Source organism: Notechis scutatus, chromosome 9 (genome assembly GCF_049901735.1).
Source record: "Notechis scutatus isolate UNSWTSFEM ecotype Mainland chromosome 9, rNotScu1.2, whole genome shotgun sequence".
Classification (NCBI taxonomy): domain Eukaryota; kingdom Metazoa; phylum Chordata; class Lepidosauria; order Squamata; family Elapidae; genus Notechis; species Notechis scutatus.
Window position 1 is genome coordinate 23,444,651 of NC_142017.1, and position 19,989 is coordinate 23,464,639.

At 46.0% G+C, this 19,989-nt stretch overlaps 1 protein-coding gene across 1 annotated transcript in view; it reads right to left on the bottom strand.

Annotated features, from left to right (window-relative positions):
* HYDIN (HYDIN axonemal central pair apparatus protein) overlaps positions 1-19,989 on the bottom strand; it is a 285,840-nt gene that overhangs the window by 28,162 nt on the left and 237,689 nt on the right. The window contains 5 exon segments of the mRNA XM_087971902.1: positions 325-546; positions 1,783-1,990; positions 5,264-5,411; positions 6,340-6,505; positions 6,989-7,127. Coding sequence (XP_087828028.1) covers positions 325-546; positions 1,783-1,990; positions 5,264-5,411; positions 6,340-6,505; positions 6,989-7,127 — 883 coding nt within the window.

Genomic DNA, 19,989 nt, shown 5'->3' on the forward strand with positions numbered 1-19,989 from the left:
TCCAGAAAGAGACTTCAGCCAGGGGTTTTTTCTCCCCAATATTTTTATACCTCCTTCTTTTTTATACCTCCTTCTTAACACAAGGCACAAACCTACCCTGCTCCTTCCTGCTCCTCTTTTCCCCATAAGAGCCCTGTGACCTGGTCATTCAGAAGCAAAGTTGGATCTTGGAGCATAAATGACTGTCCTCCTGCTCCAACCAGTACTCCTGCTGGCTGGGAGTGCTTCCTTCCTCCTTGGGCCAGGCTGCCCTGTCTGGAACTGGTGCTAGACATCCAGGGGTTCATGGTACAGCCATGGGCAACAGAAGCCTTGGGTTCCTACCTGCAGCTTGAGTTCCATGTCCTTTAAGGTGAAGGCCTTCAGCGGGTGGAAGGAGAGCCTGGCCTCCACCCGCTCTCCGGCTTCCACAGAGCCACTCTCTGGGGAGAGGGCAAAATACTGCCGGAACTTCTTGCCATTGCAGAATTCCCAGGAAAAGGTGAAGTTAAATTTGCCGGTGTTGAGGATGGAGAAGTTGCACTTTGCGTAATCATTGACTTGCATCTGTCCAGAACAGAGAGAAGGTGGTTAGTCGCTTCATCCCCTCCCTCCAGCTGGAAGGTTTGCCAGCCTCTCCTCAAAGACGGCCCTGCCTTGCATTCCCTCCTCTGCCACCCTCGTCCTCCAAGGCAGGTGGTCCTCCTCACTGCCCATCAGGGAGGTGGCCAGACTTCATGGTACAGCAGTTCCCAACCACAGGCCCTGGGAATGGAAGGATGTTCCACACCCAGAGAGAGAGAGAGGCCCTAAAGAAAAGTCCAGGGAGTTTGGGGTTGGGGTTCCCGTGGAGGGAATTCCAGTACAGCCCCTCAGGTATCAAGAGCTCAGCATTTCTGCCTCTGCCCTCCAGGGATGTTCCTCAGAAATGCCGTATTTCGTGAGGCCCTCAGAATCTGTGCCTTCCCTCCCCCTCCAATACACAGGGATGCCTTCCCACCTTCCTCAACAATCCCAGCAGGATGGAAGGAGAGGATGTAAGGGGACACCCCGGGATGTAATTAGACTCCAAACCAAGTTGAGTTTAATAATACAAACAATCATTCAAGAAAATCAAATCTCCTTTCAGGGTATTGGTCTAGATTTCTGTCAGGTAAGGAGGGAATGGTCCCTGTGGTACCCAAGGCAGCCATCATGTCTTCCTTCAGTATCCACCACCACCACAAACTCAAGGACCTACAGAAAAGCTGACATTTTTGGCAAAATTAAGTAGCAGCCTCTGGTACTGCTATATTACCAAAAGTTATTTCAGGCCTCAAATTTTCTTTAAAAATTATTATTTTTCTTACAAAATATCAATGATGGACAGTTGTGGTTGTGTACTTTTGGTGGACTTTTCCATTGATTTGGAAAAAAAGATGAAATTCCTAATGTGCCCCTGAAATGTTGAGGGCTCCTGAAAAAAAAGTAAGCCCAACAAACTTTTAGCTCCCAAGGAGTTCAGACCCTGAGTCCGATCATTCAAGAGGAAGAAGATGACTCTGGGCTACCTTTTGGGATGGCCATGAGTGACGGCTATAAAACCCCTCAATCATAAAGCTTCTAATCCACAAGGTAGAGAAAGAAAGAGATTCTTGGGGGCGGGGGGAGGATTGAATTGGCCAGGACATGCAGCTGATCCTTTTCTATCACAGAACTGAAGATGCTGAGTAGGAAGCCATGAAGCAAAGCCCACCGAAGAAGGTCTCCAAGCTTCCTGCATGTATGTTCAGGCCAGCCCTGCTCTGCTCATGACCCTCTCACCTCACGGAAGTGGATCTGCTTCGGATGCTCAGGGTTCAGCTCTGTCACCACCCCGTGGTTTTCTTCACATTTCACGGAGACATTCATGGTGTGGCCAGTGGCTTTGACATTCAGACAGAGCGGCTGGCTTTTCTTCTTGACGTCACAGAGAAGGTTGAAATTCACTTCTCCTTCCTGGGTTGGTGTGAAGTGGACGTGAATGGGGAATCTGGTGAGAAAACACATTTGTTGGGTTGAGTTAGCTCTCTGGGCCTAGGATCTGGGTGCGTGTCAGAGCCCATGCAGTGGTGGGGTTGATTTCTGGGCTTCTGGCTTGGCTGCACCCGATGGGCATCCCTTGATTCATTATTCTTTGGTGTTTCTACACTGTTTTAATTATTGTTAGCAACTCAGGTAGGATGAGATAAACAGCCATATAAACTGGACGAATGAATAAATTAATAAGTAAATGCCAAATTTTTAAAATGCTGGTCCGTGGTTCCTGAGCACCTTCCAGTAAAAAAGCGGACCTATCCAGATCTGCTGTTGACAGCAAGTTGGCTGTTTACCTCTGTACAAAATCAGAATTCAAGAAATTAAAGAACAAGCATTCCACTTAATGATGAGCACAATAGTTACATCCAAGGACCCTAAAAACAAAAGGGAAGGCCTCAGCAAAATCTCAGGGAGAAAATCCTGTAAAACATTTTTTTAAAAAGAAAAATACAGGTATTCCTTGACTTACAGCCACAATTGAGCCCCAAATTTTTGTTGCTAAGTGAGACATTTGTTAAGTGAATTTTGCCCCATTGTACGACCTTTCTTGCCCCAGTTGTTAAGTGAATTGTTGCAATTGTTAAATTAGTAACATAGTTGTTAAGTGAAACTGGCTTCCCCGTTGACTTTGCTAGTCAGAAAGTCGGAAAAGGGCAGAGGTGGGATTCGCAGGTTTGGACTGTTTCAGGCAAACTGATTGTTAAGATTATGCACAACCGGCAAATCCCACCATTGGCTGGCCCCACTCGCCTTGGCCGGTAGCTATAGAGTCACGCCTGCACCCACCACTCTGGCTCCGTTGCTCGCTTGCCCAGACCATGCAGCCCAGCTGATCTTTGCGCCCGCTCTGCTCACTGTGGCTGCCTGTGAAGGTAAGGCGCTCGGCTGAGCGGCCACCTTGGGGTGGACACAGCAAGATTCAGCTTTTCACTTTTCAGGCCTGGCTCTCACCACCCTTCCGCCCGCTTGCCTTTCCCTAAGGTCGGGGGACATGCCAGTCCCTGGCTCTGGCTTTCCCCGGGGCCTCCGCCCGCATGCCGCTCATTCACCCTTCACGTCGGGTTGGAGGGGGGCACCAACCCTGGCTCTGGCTTTCCCCGGGGCCTCCGCCCGTATGCCGCGCATTTGCCCTTTGCCCCAAGTCGGGCCGCTGCTGTGAGAAATGATGCGAACCCCGTGGGCTGGAAGTTAAGTCTGATGGCGAGGAAGGAAGATCCGCTCCAGGCTTGCTGCACTCAGCCTAAGGACCGCTTGGTGGGGGGGAACACGATGCAGCTAAGCTGCCTTCTGGGCCCAGCTTTGGCTTCTGCGGGGCCTTCCAGGTAGGAGGCCTGAGAGAAAATGCCTCCCCCAAGGGCCGCCTGTTTGCCCATCTGCCAGCCAGGCTGGCCTGGAAGTGGCATGTCCCCTTGTGGCAGGCTGGATGCAAGACCCGAGGCAGAGCGGAGGTTGAGCAGGCAGCAGTCCAGAGCAGGGCCCGAAAGGCGGCCGAGCTCCCCACCGAGAAGCCTGAAGCCACTGCCTCTTTGCCAGCATGAGAAGCTTCCAGCTGCCACAGGCTCAGTTCTGACTGGCAAAGAGGTGGAGACTGGAGGCCAGTGTCTCAGGGCAAGTGTGCCCAGCTGTACCAACAAAGGCCAGAAGTAGCCGCCCACCGTTTCCTGCTGCAAAAACCTTTTTAAAAACCTTGACTGTTGGGCAAAGAGACCCAGCAACAGTGTCGAAGAATCACCATTGCTGTTGCTGCACAAAGGTAAGTCTAAGGTTCTAGCCATCGCCACCACCATTGCAGCTCACCTGTGTCACCCCACCTTGCCGTGAGTGACATTGATTTGGCCATGCCCACTCAGTCACATGACCACCACCCCAGCCACACCCACCTAGTCTTTAGGACAAACCAGTTGTTAAATTTGTTGGATCCCACCGCTGGAAAAGGGGATGGTTTGAATTGTGATCATGTGACCATGGGGATGTCCCAACAGTGTAAAAAATGGTCATAAGTCACTTTTTTCAGTGCTGTTGTAACTTCACTAAATGAAATAGGTCACTAAATGAACTGTTGTAAGCTGAGGACTATCTGTACTTCTATTTTTTTTAATTTTTAGTTAATCAATTTTTATGGCCACCAACTTGCAAATTGCAATTCTGGGAGGCTACATCAGATTAAAAGAGTGCAAAAAATAACCAAACCAGAAATAAAAAACAGCAGTGAGTATGATACATTTGAGGCACCCCCCACACCCCCAGTCAGTCTCCTAAATCATCTTCTTCCCATCCATCCATCCTGCAAGCCAGAACGGGCATTCTATAGCCCCTTCAGCCTCAATTGACCAGTGGTGGGATTCAATTTTTTTTACTACCGGTTCTGTGGGTGTGGCTTGGTGGGCATGGCAGGGGAAGGATACTGTAAAATCTCCAGTCAGGGTTGGTATTTGCCAGTTCTCCAAACTACTCAAAATTTCCGCTACTGGTTCTCCAGAACTGGTCAGAACTGGCTGAATACCACCACTGCAACTGACCATTTGGCTGTCCCTGCCCACAGTGGCCGGCTCATGTAAAGTCAATCAGAAATGAGAAATCAAATGTAAATAAATGTGCCACAGGAGAAGAAGGAAAGTTGGGTCCAGAGGTGGTATTCTGGAGAACCGGTAGCAGAAATTTTGAGTAGTTTGGAGAACCGGTAAATACCATCTCTGACTGGCCCCACCAACCCCATCTCTTCTCTGCCTCCCATTGAGTCCCAGCTGATTGGCTGGGTCTTCTTTGGTTGACCTGTAAAAAAGAAGCTGAACGGAGCTGAAAAGCAGGTTAGTGGGGTGGAGAGGGACTGGGGATTTTGCAGTATCCTTCCCCTGCCACGCCCAAGCCACGCAACACCCACAGAACCAGTAGTAAAAAATTTTGAATCCCACCACTGGCTGGGTCCAACTCTATGCAGTCACTGGGTGCTCCTTCAGTCAGCTGGCAGCTGAGGGAGAGCGAGGAGAAGAAGTGCTTTTCTGCACCTGCACAGCACACCTCTCACCTGGAGCAACCTGAGGAGTTGAGGTGATGGAGTTTGAGGACCTCAAACCAGGTTACATTAGTTCGGCACTCCACAACAGTCCCCTTGTTCATCCCTGCTATAAGCCACACAAACATATCTTAAGCTACCTCAAAGCCACATCAGGTCTCATCCTGAGGGGCTGCTTGCCCCCTTTAACACCCAATTCTCTCTCTCCTTCACCTGGAACGAGGCAGGACCAGCCCTTCCATGGGCTGTACGCTCAAGCAGTTGATTCGCCCCTCTGAAAAACGGGAAGCGTCTCGGAAAGCAAAAGTATAGGCTTTGTTCTCATCATTGTGAATATGGATGCACTCACGAGCTTCATGTCCTGGAAAGAGTGTGGAATTCAGGGAATTTAGGAATTAAATTTCACTCGAGATAAAATGGCTTGGCAAAAACTTGTGAAACAGATCTTAGCAAACTGATTGCAATGTGGCTGCAAAAGAAGGCCAAGGTGCTTTTAAGATGCCCCAGCAGAATGCCTAAATCACAGGAAACAAATGTTTATTCTGGTTTGGAGGGAGGAAGGGAGGGGAGGGAGGGAAGGGAGGGAAGGGAGGGAGGGAGGAGTGGGAAGCGCAAGGGAGGCTCCTCCTCCAGGCGTCCCAATTTAATGTCTGCATTGCGTTTTTCTTTCTGTGGACTTGAAAGAGCAGAAGGTTTAAATCAGCTGCAGGAGCTGAAATTTCTCCTTGTCCCCTGAGGTCTTCTCTGCTTTGTCATCCAAATGATTACAGGGAGTCCTCGACTTAAAACCGCAATTGAGCCCAACATTTCTGTTGTTAAGTGAGACATTTGTTAAGTGAGTTTTGCCCCTTTTTATGACATTTCTTCCCCCGGTTATTAAGTGAATCACTGCAGTTGATAATTTGGTAATCTGGTTGTTAAGTGAATGTGGCTCCCCCATTGACTTTGCTTGTCAGAAGGTCACAAAAGGGATCGCTGCAATGGTCATAAGTGTGAACCAGTTGCCCAGAATTTGGATGCCATGGAGCGTGGGGATGCCGCAAATGTCAGAACTGTGAAAAACGGTCCTAGGTCATTTTTTGCAGTGCCGTTGTACCTTTGAATGGCCACTAAATGAATTGTTGTAAGTGGAGGATTACCTGCACATCAGAATTAAAGTGGAAAGACTGTTTTTAGCAGAGCTGACGGAAGGCTGCCTTGCATGCAGTGCCCCTCGTGGCCGTGGGGCTACCGAAAGGGAGGAGGAGCAGGAGCCCTGGGGCCCCCAAGTCCTCCGGGGCTGCTCTTACCAATCAGAAGCGAGTGGAGATTCAGGTGGACTTTCTCGAAAGAGACAGCCGGGTCAGTTGTGTGGCCCACCAGGAGGAAAGGGACCGTGATGTTGTGTTCGAAAATGGTGAAGGTCCAGAAGGATTCAGTAATATCCAGATGTTTGGGAATGAATTCGAATATGATCTAGAGAGGAAAAGACAGATCCAAAGTTCTGGCACAGGATGGTTCTCACTGGGCAGGATAATGGAATAATTTGGCGTTTTAATTCCAAAGCCTTTAAAAGTGTGCTAGAATTCCAAAACAGCATTTAACTGTTGGATGTTTAAAGGTTAAATAAGATTTAAAATATTACAGTATATCGAAGACTTGGGTGAGTCTTTCATTGCTGTGTGAAGGGCCACAGAGGGTTTTCTACCAGCTGAGAAGCCTTCCCGCCTTCACTTCCAAACTGCTGGAAAGGAGATTAAGGCAGGAGCAAATATCCCAGCATTCCGTATCTGCCCCCCCCCCCCGCCCCCCCTGGATAAGGAGAGCCACAAAGAGCCCTACGATGGGCTGAACCAGAAGCCAGGAATTTCCTTCAAGCCGCCACCGAGGGCTCCAGAGCAGAAGGGGCTCAGAGCAGCCGAGCTTTCTGGGCTTGAGCCCCCCTTTTCACGCACACACCTCTATCTTCTTCTCTGGCCGAAGGAGCCCCCGCTCAGTGAAACAGATGAAGGCTGGGGGAGTCTTCCTCTCCTCCTGCTGCTCACACCTCCACTGGAAAGAGTAGGTGGCGTTGGTGGGGTTCAGGATGGCAAAGCTCCTGCCGTGAAGACAAGGGGATCATAAGGACCACCTAGCCAGGTGTTTCTCTTTCATCACGCTGAAGCAGCAGGCCTTTTAATGTATTCAAAATGAGTCTTTACATAGAGGAAAGAGCTACAAAACTACCCTTCACCAAGAGATTCAGTTCCATTAGTTGAGGCTCAAACTCTCTCCACGTTTTGGCTGGACTGGCACAACATAGTGGACTGGGTGCCTGAGCTCCATGGACACACACCTATCACACTTTTCCCTTTTGTCATGTGATGCCCAGGAAGGAAGAAAGAAACAACATGCTGAGGAATTACAAGCACTGGATAAGAAAAAAAGAAAGGAAACCTTGCAAACCTTTCTCCCTTCATCCAGGACTTTGGGGAATGCCTTTTATTCTTTCTCTCTGTCTGTCTCACATATATGATTCTGGGCAGCTCACAAAATGAATACATTCACACACACACACAAGCAAACTTTAACCAAAACCATACAACAAAAGCCATTACAAACACTAAAAGAAATGGGAAAAAAGACATGTAAACATAACAACCACAATTTGAAAAAGTGCAATCCAGCCTGCTAAAGATGTAACTGTTTAGCAGCATCCATGCTGCTAAGCCTGAATTCCCCAACGAGTGTTAAGGAAAACAAACTAAACAGAATGTGTAGCGTAGTCAGATAGGCAGAGAGGTAAATGTGTGAGATAAGTTTGTATTTTAGTTAACACGCAGTAAAAAACAGATACGCTTGTGCTATCAAAAATATAGTTTATTCCATTAGGAATTATAGCATAGTCAAAATAAACGGTCCATTAGTCATGTATCATTTCAGTCAGTCCAGTCGGGGATACTCAATTTGCAAAGTCCGTATTGAATAGCCAATGTCAGTTCACTTACAATAAATCAGTCCGTATTATCTCTTCTCTCCGTTGAGAAATCAACACTCCTTTCTCTCCTCCGTTCCAGTAAGGAAAAAACGCAGTCATCAATCCATCCAGTAATTAGGGATCATTAAGCCAGAGAGAGAGAGAGCTGCAATTGACTTGCTTCTTTTATGGTGCTTTTACAACCACACCCTTAATTACATTCTTGTAGTTAAAGTTACACACACTTTAACCAACAAACCATGATAACTTATTTATTATTTTTACCCAAACCAGTTAGGGTAAACAATGTTATCCCTAACACATGCCACCATGACTGGATCTCAAACAAGATGGTAAAGCCAAGTCTTCAGTCCCCTCTAAAGGCCAGAAGGGAAGGTAGAAATATTCTTTAAATGTCAGATGGCTGAAAGCAACATCATGGCATTGCAATGCCACCCTTACCCCTTTTCTAGCGCATCACAATATTAGTCTCACACGCACACCAGCGGAGCTGAGTTTGCCATGCAATGCTGGCACCTGGCGTTTGCCGTTCGGACGAGAGCAGACACAGGTGCATCTCTCTTCACCCCATTCAACCTCTTTGTCTAAGGTCATCCACTCTTCCTTCATATATCTGCTTGCAACTGGATCCCCATTGATTCCCCCTCTCTACCACAAGTAATTTCACTTTTGAAATCAGCCCATATTCAGTTATCATTCATACATTCTTCACTGGATCTCTTGTTTTACAGAACTACTCTGGAACTGTTCCATTTCCTCAGTGTGTATGTTTCTCGTGATGTACCAATTCCTACTTCCAGATAACACAGGAAGAAAAGCCTCTGATCTGACTTCCTTTAACAAACCAGGCAATCCTATAAGACATCATAGGAGTCGGTGGTTGGAGTTGTACCACTGTTCCTCTACCAGGACTTGACATCGAAATGTATTCCCTCTTTACCCATCATTCTGTCAAGGTACAGAAATTCATCTATGACTGCATTTTTTGGCCAAGAATATTTATATTGGGAATTTTTCACTTGACTTTCCTTGCCAAACAAAATTACCTCGGTCTGCGATGAATTAATTTTTAGATTGATACTCCTTGTTGTACAGTCTTGCATTTGCTGCAAAAATTGGTTATCAAATGACAACACAGCATCTTTCACACAGAAAAGCATACACAAATTCTTATTCCCAAACAACATACTCCATAACATTTTTCTACCTTTATTTCAATGTTATTTCAATGTATATGAAAAAATATTATTACAAAATCCTAAAGCAACAAAAGAAAGAAATGTGCAAGATTTAAAAATAAATAAATAAATAAATAAATAAATTAGTTTAGTTTAGTTTACTTTACTTTATTGTCATTGCACCTCGTACAACGAAATCAAACACCATCTTCAGTGCACATCATGACCATGACCATGAATTATAAATTACTTTAAATATGCACATAAGCAAACACATTATCTCCTCAGCCTTTGCCTATCAACCAAATCTATCAACCATTCAAAGGAATAGCCATGAGATCACTGTTTTCAGGAGACATAATGCAACACCTAGAATCTATAGGTGTTCTATAAGTATGGATCTGGTATACCTTTGTCATAATAAAAAAGGATCGGGGTGGACTTCCAGTTTGGGTTTCTTCAACGACAGACCAAAATCTGCAATTGTGCGCGGTTTCGATCTGTGCTCGCCGCTGGAGCGCCCCGATCCTTTGGATTCGGGGCTGAAGCCATCCCGTAGAGGTGGTGAAGAGGGGGGAGATTGCTAGCTGAGTGGAGGGGAGCTGCATCTCTCCTCCTTGGCTGGTCTAAACTCCCCTTCCTGAAGGCGGTTGCAGCGGTGGTCAGAAATGGCCACCTCAAAGAAGAACCCAACTGGATTAGATTGTGCAGGAGGAAGACAAAGAGGAAAGCAGGACAGACCGGGTTAAACAACAGAGAACATCTAAGCAAGGTACCCTGAATCTAAAAGTACTTAGAGGGATACTTCTGAAAGAAGATCTTTAAGCGGCGAAGGAGAGAGAAAAGGAGGTTAAAAACCCTTTTTTTACCTTTATATTGACAATTACAAATGGTATGGAAAGAAATGTATATTAATCTATTTTGACACTAATAGGCAACCTTAAGCTGAAATCTAAGTGTCAAAAGGAGAATAAAGATTTTTTTCTTGGTCATTTTAAAGCCCTAAAAAGGAGAAGAGTGGAGGCAAAAGGGTGGGACTTGGAATAATGGAAAAATGGAGTGCCACCTGGAAAAATAAAGAGGATTAACAGTGAAACTTTGAAAAGACTCCCGAGGATACATTGTTTTGGTGATTTAAAAAAAAAGTTTTTGGCATTGGTTCTTTCTTTCTTTTTCTGTTTTTACTTAAAGTCAATCGGGTGGTTGTTCAAAAGTGTTTAAAATGCCATCACTCCTGGAGGAATTGAAGTTGAGTCTTAAAAAACAGAAAGAAGATGCAGAAAGGGAGGAAGATCCTTTGGCTTCGTATTTGAATTTCTTGAAATGGAGATCCTGAACTATGAAAAGCAGAAGGAAAAGCTTCAAGAGCAAGAAGAAGGACGGGACAAAGAAGAAGCCATTTTCAATGATCAAATAATGCAAAGTGTGGTAATAAGGTGAAAAGGGGGGAAAGGAGTTAAAAGTTTGAGATTAAAGGGAACAGCCAAAAAGAAAAATAGTCTGAAAAAGAAGTATAACAGCAAGGAGAAGCAGAAAAGAAAACTACAGAAGGGAAAATTAGAGAGAGAAGGGTATAAAAAAAGGGATGAGAAAAAGGGGGGAAAGATAGAAAGGGAAAGAACTCATGAGGGACAAGAACAGGAAATAAAGAAAAAGGGGAAACGTACTAGGATTAAGGGTATTTGCTCAGCTAGAAAACACAGAGACAATGGTTAAATTTAGTTAGAAGTGAGGATTCTGCAAAGGTACAAAAGATAGTGTTGTGACAGTAGAATACTGTAATGAGTTAGAAATGAAATAAGTAAATAATCTATGAGATAAAACTGTATTGTTTTGTAATGGTATGTTTATTTATAATTAATGCAATAATAACGAAGAGAGGGAAACATTGCAATTGTTTCTAAAGATTGATAAAATATTGAAATGTGAAAGATGTATAAGGAAATTTATACCAGTTATTAGAATGAATTTGAATAATTATTTTGCTTATTAATAGTAAATAATTTATAAGATAAAACTGTATGACTATCCAATGGTATGCTTATTAACAGTTAAGTAATAATGAAGAAGGGAGGGAAACATTTCAATTGTTCTCAAAGATTGATAGATATTGAAAAGAAACGTGAAAGATTTACAAGGTTCATACCAGTACTAGAATGATTTTGAATAACTATTTTGTTTACTAATGTTTATATATGTGTGTGTGTGTGTGTGTGTTTTGTGGCTCCAATGCATGAGCCTGCGTTGTTAGAGGAAGAGGACTCGGAAGATGAGGAGGAGGAGGAATTGGGAATGCCTTCCTCCCCAGGACCTTCCTCTTCGGCAATGCCTTCCTCCCTGATTATGCCTCAGGTTTTGGCAGAGAGGGACAGCCTGAGGCTAATCAGGAGAGGGAGGGCATATCGGAGCAGCCTCTGACAGAGAATCAAGTAGATGAATGCTGGCTTGATCCGAGGCAGCGTCGCAGGAAAAAGTGTGAGCTGCAACGCAGGAGGCGTGGACGAATCAGAGACTGAGCTGAGCCATGGAGACACACCCCACAGGGGATAAAAGTGGGTGTGTTTCATCTGGGAACTCTGTACGGGACAAAGTGTGAATTTTCTGTTGAGCTTCGGTGTATCTTGTTTCTTGAAAGCTTTCGTGATTAATGTTTCTGGTTATCTTGTCGGACTTGGCAGGCAGCGTGTGTGATACTACCAAGAACATTGCCTGCTTAAAGGAATTAACTCTGTAAATACTGAATCTTCTTGCCTGCCTGTATTTGGTTGGAGTTTGGACTTCTCATCTGCCTTGGAAAGGTGAGACATAACACACACACACACACACACACACACACACACACACACACACACACATATATATATATATATATATATATATATATATATATATATATATATATATATATATATATATTCTTAAGTTTTCGGGTACTTACATGTATGACCTTCAGCTTTGTTCGAGTATTTTCCCACGTCATTATCTTTATAAAAGTTGTGCTTTTAAAGTTGTAGCAGCGTTTCAGCAGAATCTCATCTGCCATCATCAGGCTTCTGTATTGTTGATGATGATGGCAGATGAGATTCTGCTGAAACGTTGCTAACTTTAAAGCACAACTATAATGACGTGGGAAAATACCCGAACAAAGCTGAAACCATACATATATATATATATATATGTATGTATGTATGTATGTATGTATGTATGTATGTATGTATGTATGGCCTTCAGCTTTGTTCGGGTATTTTCCCACGTCATTATAGTTGTGCTTTATATATATATGTTTTTAGAATTTTTCTTTTTACTTTTTCAAGGGGAAGTACCAAGCAGAGTCTGAATGATGAGATCTACATGATATAAAATAGATATTAGAAATTTGAATGTTATAATTTTAGAATGCACAAATTCAATATTTAATGAGATTTCATATGATAATAAAAATAAGATTTAAAGGTGTTGCACTTTGATTGGCAATCATAGGGGGAATTTTGCTTCTTAAGAATGTTGGAAGAGTACATATGAAATTGTAAACAAGACAGATTAAAGTATAAGTACAGTGAATAAAAAGATATAGAAATTTAGGTAAAAGAAATACAATTGAATAAGAAGAAAATGAGATAACCATAAAAGAAAATTAAGAGAAGTAAAGGAAGAAATAGTGAGAAGTTGGAAAAAGAGTAATAAGTTATGAAGTTGAATACATAAGATGAATATGCATATGAAATTGTGTCTGTATGGAAATGTGATAACTCGGAACGATGCTGTACTCAAATAAGATGTTTTATTTGTTTTGTTAAAACTCAATAAAATGTTATTTTTTTAAAAAAGGATAAAGGGTGGGATTCTACCGGTTCTGACCGGTTCTATAGAACCGGTAGTTATGATTCTGCGCAGTTCGGAGAACCAGTAAATTGCGCCCTTGGCTGGCACCACCCCTCCCACCCCCTCACCCTGCCCAGTCACTCCTCATCTTGCTCGCCATTACTAACCTGCCTTCGCCCGCCATTGCTGCCTGCCTTTTGCTGAGGCCCTGATCTCCCTGGGTGAGTGAACCTGCAAGCAAGCCCCGATTGAGTCGACTCCCCGGCTGGCCTAGGCCGCTGCACTGATCCCCCCACCATCCTTGGGCTTGCCTGGCTTGCTTCACTGCCAGTGCGTTCTCCTGTTTCCCGTGGCCAGGAAGCCCCATGGCTGAGCTGGCCAGGTGAACAAATTCCCCAAGGATTTCTTTGCCTAGCTGATTTGCAGCTCCTTCACGTTTCTTGCCATTGTGTGCAGTGAAAGAAAAGTTTGTGTGGGGCTAAAAAAAAGTTAAATCAATCAATTCCAATTTCTAGCAAAAGAGAAAGATCGCGATTGATTTAACTTTTTTTTAACCCCACGCAAACTTTTCTTTCCCTGCACACAATGGCAAGAAACGTGAAGGAGCTGCAAATCAGCTAGGCAAAGAAATCCTTGGGAGAAGCATGGGCATCTGGGCGGTGATGGGTGGGGAAAGCTCCATGGTGCCACACTGCAATGGTGAAATGGGCAACGGAGTGGCCGGCATGAGGGAAGGAGGAGGCTGCCTGCTGCCCTTCTCTTCTCCCTGTTCCTCCTGCTCCCCTCATGCTGGCTGCTCCGTTTCCCATTTCTACATTGCAGCGCAGCACTCAGGAATCCACCTTAGCAGCAAGGGGGGGGGGGAATAATTTGCCTGACCAAACTAACCCCACACCGTCTCTGCTACATACATTGGGCTCAGCAACAGTTTCAGGTTCGTTCAATCAGCGGTGAACAAAACAGCCCCATCATGTTTTGAAACAACCCCGAAGGTGGGATGCAGTTTCTAAAGTGCGCATGCTCACCAACTGCATTCTCCGGCTTCTTGGCAAGCTGCAAGACCTCTCTGGGCTCAGCAGAGCCAATTTGGCTAGTGTCTTTTTAGCTATGCTGGTGCGAAAGGGCTGGGTGCGTATGTGTTTTCTAGGAGTTTTCTCTTTTAAGGGGCGCTAGCTTTGGGATTTACAGGATTGCGGGTTGATCTCCCTACCTCCTCCTCCCCAGCCCCTTGTCCTTTGGCTTTATAGATAGATGGTCCTCCCTGGGATTTGCATCTGGTTCACTGCCTACAAGTCTGTTATTTTTGGAGGGTCCTTTTCGGACAGGGTGACCTGTGGTTTTGTATTGATGTTCGGATGGATGGGTGTGTGGGTGTTTAACTTCATTAATGAAGTTCACTTTATCCTTAAGTACTGTCTTTGAAGCTCTATAGTTTTTCATCTGTTCATTTTAGAAAGTTTTGGTGTAAGAATAAGAACTTAGAGTGTATTCATACTGTAGGTCTGATTTTAAGATTGTGATCATATAAAGTTGAAAGGGAATAATGATAATAAATAAAAAGTAAAATATCATAGCATTAAGTAGAAAGTTATTCTATAGACATTTGTTCTCTTGTAAAATATGTTATCCTGCTGTAAATGTATTTCCTTATGCATTTATTCATTGTTAAACATATGCCTGAAATCAATTGCATCCTCCTGTATCAAGTATATGGTCCTGTTATCTAAATCCTTCATGAATCCTTCCATAAATGCCACCCCTATTTCCTCCAGGAATTGGCACGTAACTATATATCCAACTGTCAAAGCAATTCACACACACATCTTTGACCTATGGTGTTAACAAAAGGCTGAAGTGATCATTTAGGCAGACAATAGAGAAAAGATAACACTGCCAGAAAAGAATCTGTCTGTTGCAGAAAGATGTAAATCTTAGATTACATTTCTAGAGTTTTACAGCTAGTTAGATTACATGACTAGAGATGTAGAAGGTAATTAGAGAACTAAGAACAATTTCTTAGAACTTTAACTTTGATTAAAAAGTAAAGTCTGCTTTCTTTGATTTGCAAGCCTCCGTTTAAGTCTTTGTTTTGGTTCGTTTTTGGCTTAAGCGTACTGCCAGACCTTACAAAGTGAATAATCCAAAATTAATTTTTTATTGATAAAATGGTGTCTCATCTCTTCATCTTGACACTGGATATGGGCTCTGCAGCGAAAAGAAGGCTGGGGAATTCTGGAGGTTGAAGTCCATACAGGTAGCCCTCGATTTAACAACCATTCCTTCCACCCTCTGTTCCCACCTTCCAATAAGGCCAATAACTTTATTCTGGAAATTACATGTTCAGAAAGAAGCCGAATCCAGTACGCCCCTTGAAATTAACAGGATTAACTTCTGTATATACAGGTAGTCCTCAATTTACAACAATTCATTTAGTGACCATTTGAAGTTACAATGGCACTGAAATGACTGCTTTTCAACTTACAGGCATTACAGCATCCTCATGGTCAAAATTCATATGCTTGTCGAGAGGGCAGAGCTGGCGTCACGATGATACGGCATGCAATCTGGGAGGTCTGAGATCGCTGCCGATATCTTTGCTCCTGGACGGTCCTATCGGATCTAAACCATCCTGAAGAGACAATGAAAGTGAAGAGCGCATCCTGTCGATCCCAGGGATACCGCAAAGTCCCTGGTAGATCCAGGAGAAGCTCTTCTTGCCAGAGGCAAAGAGGCAGCCATTAAAGGTGCCGAAGTTGGGACAGCTCCGAAACGGAAGAGAACAGAAAGAGAGAGTGTGCCGATTTGGTGAGAACTTTTTCTTTATTCTAAGATCTGAAAGGGCACCCAAAGGAAAAGAAAGAATCTGTAAAAGTTTTGACAGAAGTGATTAAGCGGCGATTTTAAACAGGAATGTCAAAATAATGTTTGTTTGTTTTTTCATTGCTGGATTTTCTATATATGATCTTGTATTTTGAAACTGGACTGGTTTTTTCGTTTATATCTATTTTTTTTCTTCTCCTTTTTGATTTTGTGATATTTTAGGCTAGAGGCTCCCTTTAGTTATTTCATTTTTAAAAAATATCTTTTTCTTTTTCTTATTAATTCTTATTATATCCTGCTCGGAAAAGGAGGGGGAAAGTAAGAGCAAAGAAACTTTGTAACACTGCCAACTAGAGGCTTGAAAATATTCTATTTCCCTGTGACCAGACAAAGCTGAGAAAGAAAGAACTGAGACTCTTTTTCAAGGACATTGCTATTTGATAAGATAGAGGGAAGAGCATGGGAGAGTATTATTGCAGGTGCTCTTCTGGGTTTCTATCAACAGCTGGAGTCTGGTGTTGAAACTTAGGGGGGGGGGAAGGTGATAAGTCTTTGGAGAAGAGAGCTATAATAAGAGCCTTGGATAATTAAACAAAGTGCAGTGTGCCCTTTTTTACTTTTTCTAAGTTGTGCTATCCCTCCTCACCAGCTTTATTGTATTTCTTTTTATCTTTTTTTTTTTGTAATAACTATATGGGTTTTTGGCTTTGTTGGAGCTTGTCTTTGTTTTTCTTTTTTTCTTTGGAAGTCCAATCTCTACGTTTGCTTTTTATTTTAAAGGGAAAGCCTTAAAAGTCTTTTTCCCCTTTCCTGGTATTTTTGTTTTTCATCTACCAGGCATGATATTCCCCTCTGAAAAAAAAATCGGGGCCGGCCAAAAGAGACCCCCACCGTCCGCCACTCGCGCCGCCCACCTGCCCGCCCGGGCTCAGCTCGCGCCGCCCGCGCCGCCCGCCCGCTCGGGCTCAGCTCGCGCCGCCCGCCGCCCGCCGCCCGCCCGGGCTCAGCTCGCGCCGCCCGCCGCCTGCCCGGGCTCAGCTCGCGCCGCCCGCTGCTCGCACCGCTCGCCCACCGGGCTCCGCTCGCGCTGCCCGCCGCTCGCCGCCCGCCCGCCCGCCCGCCCGGGCTCAGCTCGCTCCACCCGCCGCCCGCCCACCCGCCGGAGACTAGAGATGAACATGTGAAGCTGGTACGCTCCGTGCTGCACAAACTGAGGGCCGCCAAATTGTACGCCAAACTATCCAAATGTGAGTTCCATCAAGAAAAAATCGACTACTTGGGATATCGTATCTCACCCGAGGGCATTGAAATGGACCCAGAGAAAGTGCGAGCTGTATTGGACTGGGCCCCGCCGAGAACCCGAAAACAGCTTCAAAGTTTCCTTGAATTTGCTAACTTTTATCGGCAATTCATCCCGTCCTTTGCAAAAATAGCCATGCCCATCACCAACCTCCTGAAGACAAAGGGGGAAGCGAAACCAAAGCCCAGCCAACCGCTGAATTGGACCATGGAGTGCCAAGCTGCATTTGAAAAGCTTCAAAGACTTTTTGCTGCAGAACCCGTTCTGAAACACCCAGACATGGACGCCCCTTTCGTGATCCAAGCTGATGCGAGCGATGTGGCGGTGGGGGCGGTCTTGCTTCAACTAAATGAGAAGGAAGCGTTTGCAGTCCATTGGGCATTACTAGTTTGGAGGCATTTTCTGGAAGGAGCGAAGCACCCATTTGAGGTATGGACTGACCATAAAAATTTGGAAGCTTTAAAAACTCCTCGGAAGCTATCCCCTAAGCAAGTTAGGTGGGCTCAGTTTTTCAAGCGATTCAATTTCTCCTTGAAGTATATTCCAGGGGGGAAAATTTTTTATGGCCGATGCTTTGTCTAGGATGCCTCAATATAACAGTATCCGTAAAGAAGTAATAAGGCCCATCATGTCCACTACACAGCTGGCTGCCCCTGTAGTTACCAGGGCGCAAAAGAGGAACCAGGAGAGGGATCTGTCCATTGACTTCATGTAACGATTTAAGGAGGCTTTGAAGACGGATGAGTGGTTCCTGGCGAATGCGAACAACTGCACCGTTCGAGAGGGTCTAGCTTGGATAGGTGCGAAATTGTATGTACCTCAAATCCTGAGAAGCCAAGTTTTACAACAAACTCATGATTCCAAAGCGGCTGGTCATTTTGGGTTTGTGAAGACTCTACATTTGGTGAAACGGCAGTTTTGGTGGCCTTCGTTGAAAAAGGACATTGAGACTTATGTGGCGAGCTGCCCAGTTTATGCTTCAGCAAAGAGACCTCCTGGTAAACCACCAGGTCTGTTGCAAAATGTGGCCAGGCCAACTGCTCCTCGGAAGGAAATTTCCATGGACTTTATAGTAGACCTACCCGAGAGCATTGGACACACCGTCATCTGGGTGGTGACTGATTTGTTCTCCAAACAAGCCCACTTCATCCCTTGCTCCAAGATCCCTTCGGCGAAGTCATTGGCCAGAATGTTCATTATTCATGTCTACAGGTTGCATGGTGTTCCTGAGCATGTAGTTTCTGATCGAGGAGTCCAATTTATCTCGAACTTTTGGCGGGAATTTTTGAAGTTAATAGGCTCCACCCAAAGCTTAAACTCCACCCACCATCCCCAAACTAATGGGGCCTGCGAGAGGACTAACGGGGTGCTAGAGCAATACCTTAGATGTTACCGTATTTGCCGGCGTATAAGACGACTGGGCGTATAAGCGACCCCCAACATTTCCACTCAAAATATAGAGTTTGTTATATACTTGCCGTATAAACGACCCCCCACTTGGAGGCGGTGCCAGCGGAGTCCGGCCTCTTAGGAAGTACTTTTGTTGCATGCCCAGATATGGTGCTGCCTGCGTTGGTGGGGAACTTCATATCGGGAGACCTTCCACCGTTGCTTTCCCTTCTCCCTTGCTGCCGCCCGTCTTCCCTTTGCTTTCAAAGGTAAAGCGAAGTATTTTACAAAGCCTCCCTGCCCGAGAGGGCAGCCCAATAACGTGGGGAAGCTAATTTCCGGTGCCTCTTCCATTCCTCCCGACCTCCCTACACTGCGCGCCTCTGACGCGCCGGTCCCTTCAGCCCAGCGACCTTTTCCACCTCAAAGAAAGGCCAGGCGGGAGCCGCTCGCAGCGGACAGCCACCACCCTTAGCCCGACGCAGGGAGAACGGGCGAGGTTAGCGCCCGCCAGCCCGTCCTTCCTGCCTTTGGAGGCACCTGCGGAGCGCCTCCGCGGCTCGGTTTCCCCTACCGGCGGGTCCTCCTTTCGTGCGGAGGGCTGCGGGGGAGGCGCTCGCCCGAGAGGATCTCCTCTCTCTCCCCACAAGGTCAACATCTGCGCTGCAGAGGAGAGGGCTGCAGCCGGTTCCTCCTGCTTGCTGAGTGGTGGGGAAGCCGCGGCCCGCCCGTGCGAGATTTGGGCGAGGGGCAGGAGGAGGCACGCACACACCCGCGGCTCACTTTCCCAGCTCTGCCCAACCCTTATGGCTCTGGCGCGGCCCTGGCGGGCAGCGAGCACCTCCCGCTGGACCCTCCGCTCATCCTGCCAGGGCGCGCCAGAGCCATAAGGGTTGGGCAGAGCTGGGAAAGTGAGCCGCGGGTGTGTGCGTGCCTCCTCCTGCCCCTCGTTGCCAAATCTCGCACGGGCGGGCCGCGGCTTCCCCACCACTCAGCAAGCAGGAGGAACCGGCTGCAGCCCTCTCCTCTGCAGCGCAGATGTTGACCTTGTGGGGAGAGAGAGGAGAGATCCTCTCGGGCGAGCGCTTCCCCGCAGCCCTCCGCACGAAAGGAGGACCCGCCGGTAGGGGAAACTGAGCCGCGGAGGCGCTCCGTGCAGGTGCCTCCAAAGGCAGGAAGGACGGGCTGGCGGGCGCTAACCTCGCCCGTTCTCCCCGCGTCGGGCTAAGGATGGTGGCTGTTTCCGCTGGAGCAGCTCCCGCCTGGCCTTTCTTTGAGGTGGAAAAGGTCGCTGGGCTGAAGGGACCGGCGCGTCAGAGGCGCGCAGTGTAGGGAGGTCGGGGAGGAACGGAAGAGGCCCCAGGAAATTAGCTTCCCCACGTTGGGTTGGGCTGCCCTCTCGGGCAGGGGAGGCTTTGTAAAATAATTCGCTTTACCTTTGAAAGCAAAGGGAAGACGGGAGCGTCTGAAGCCA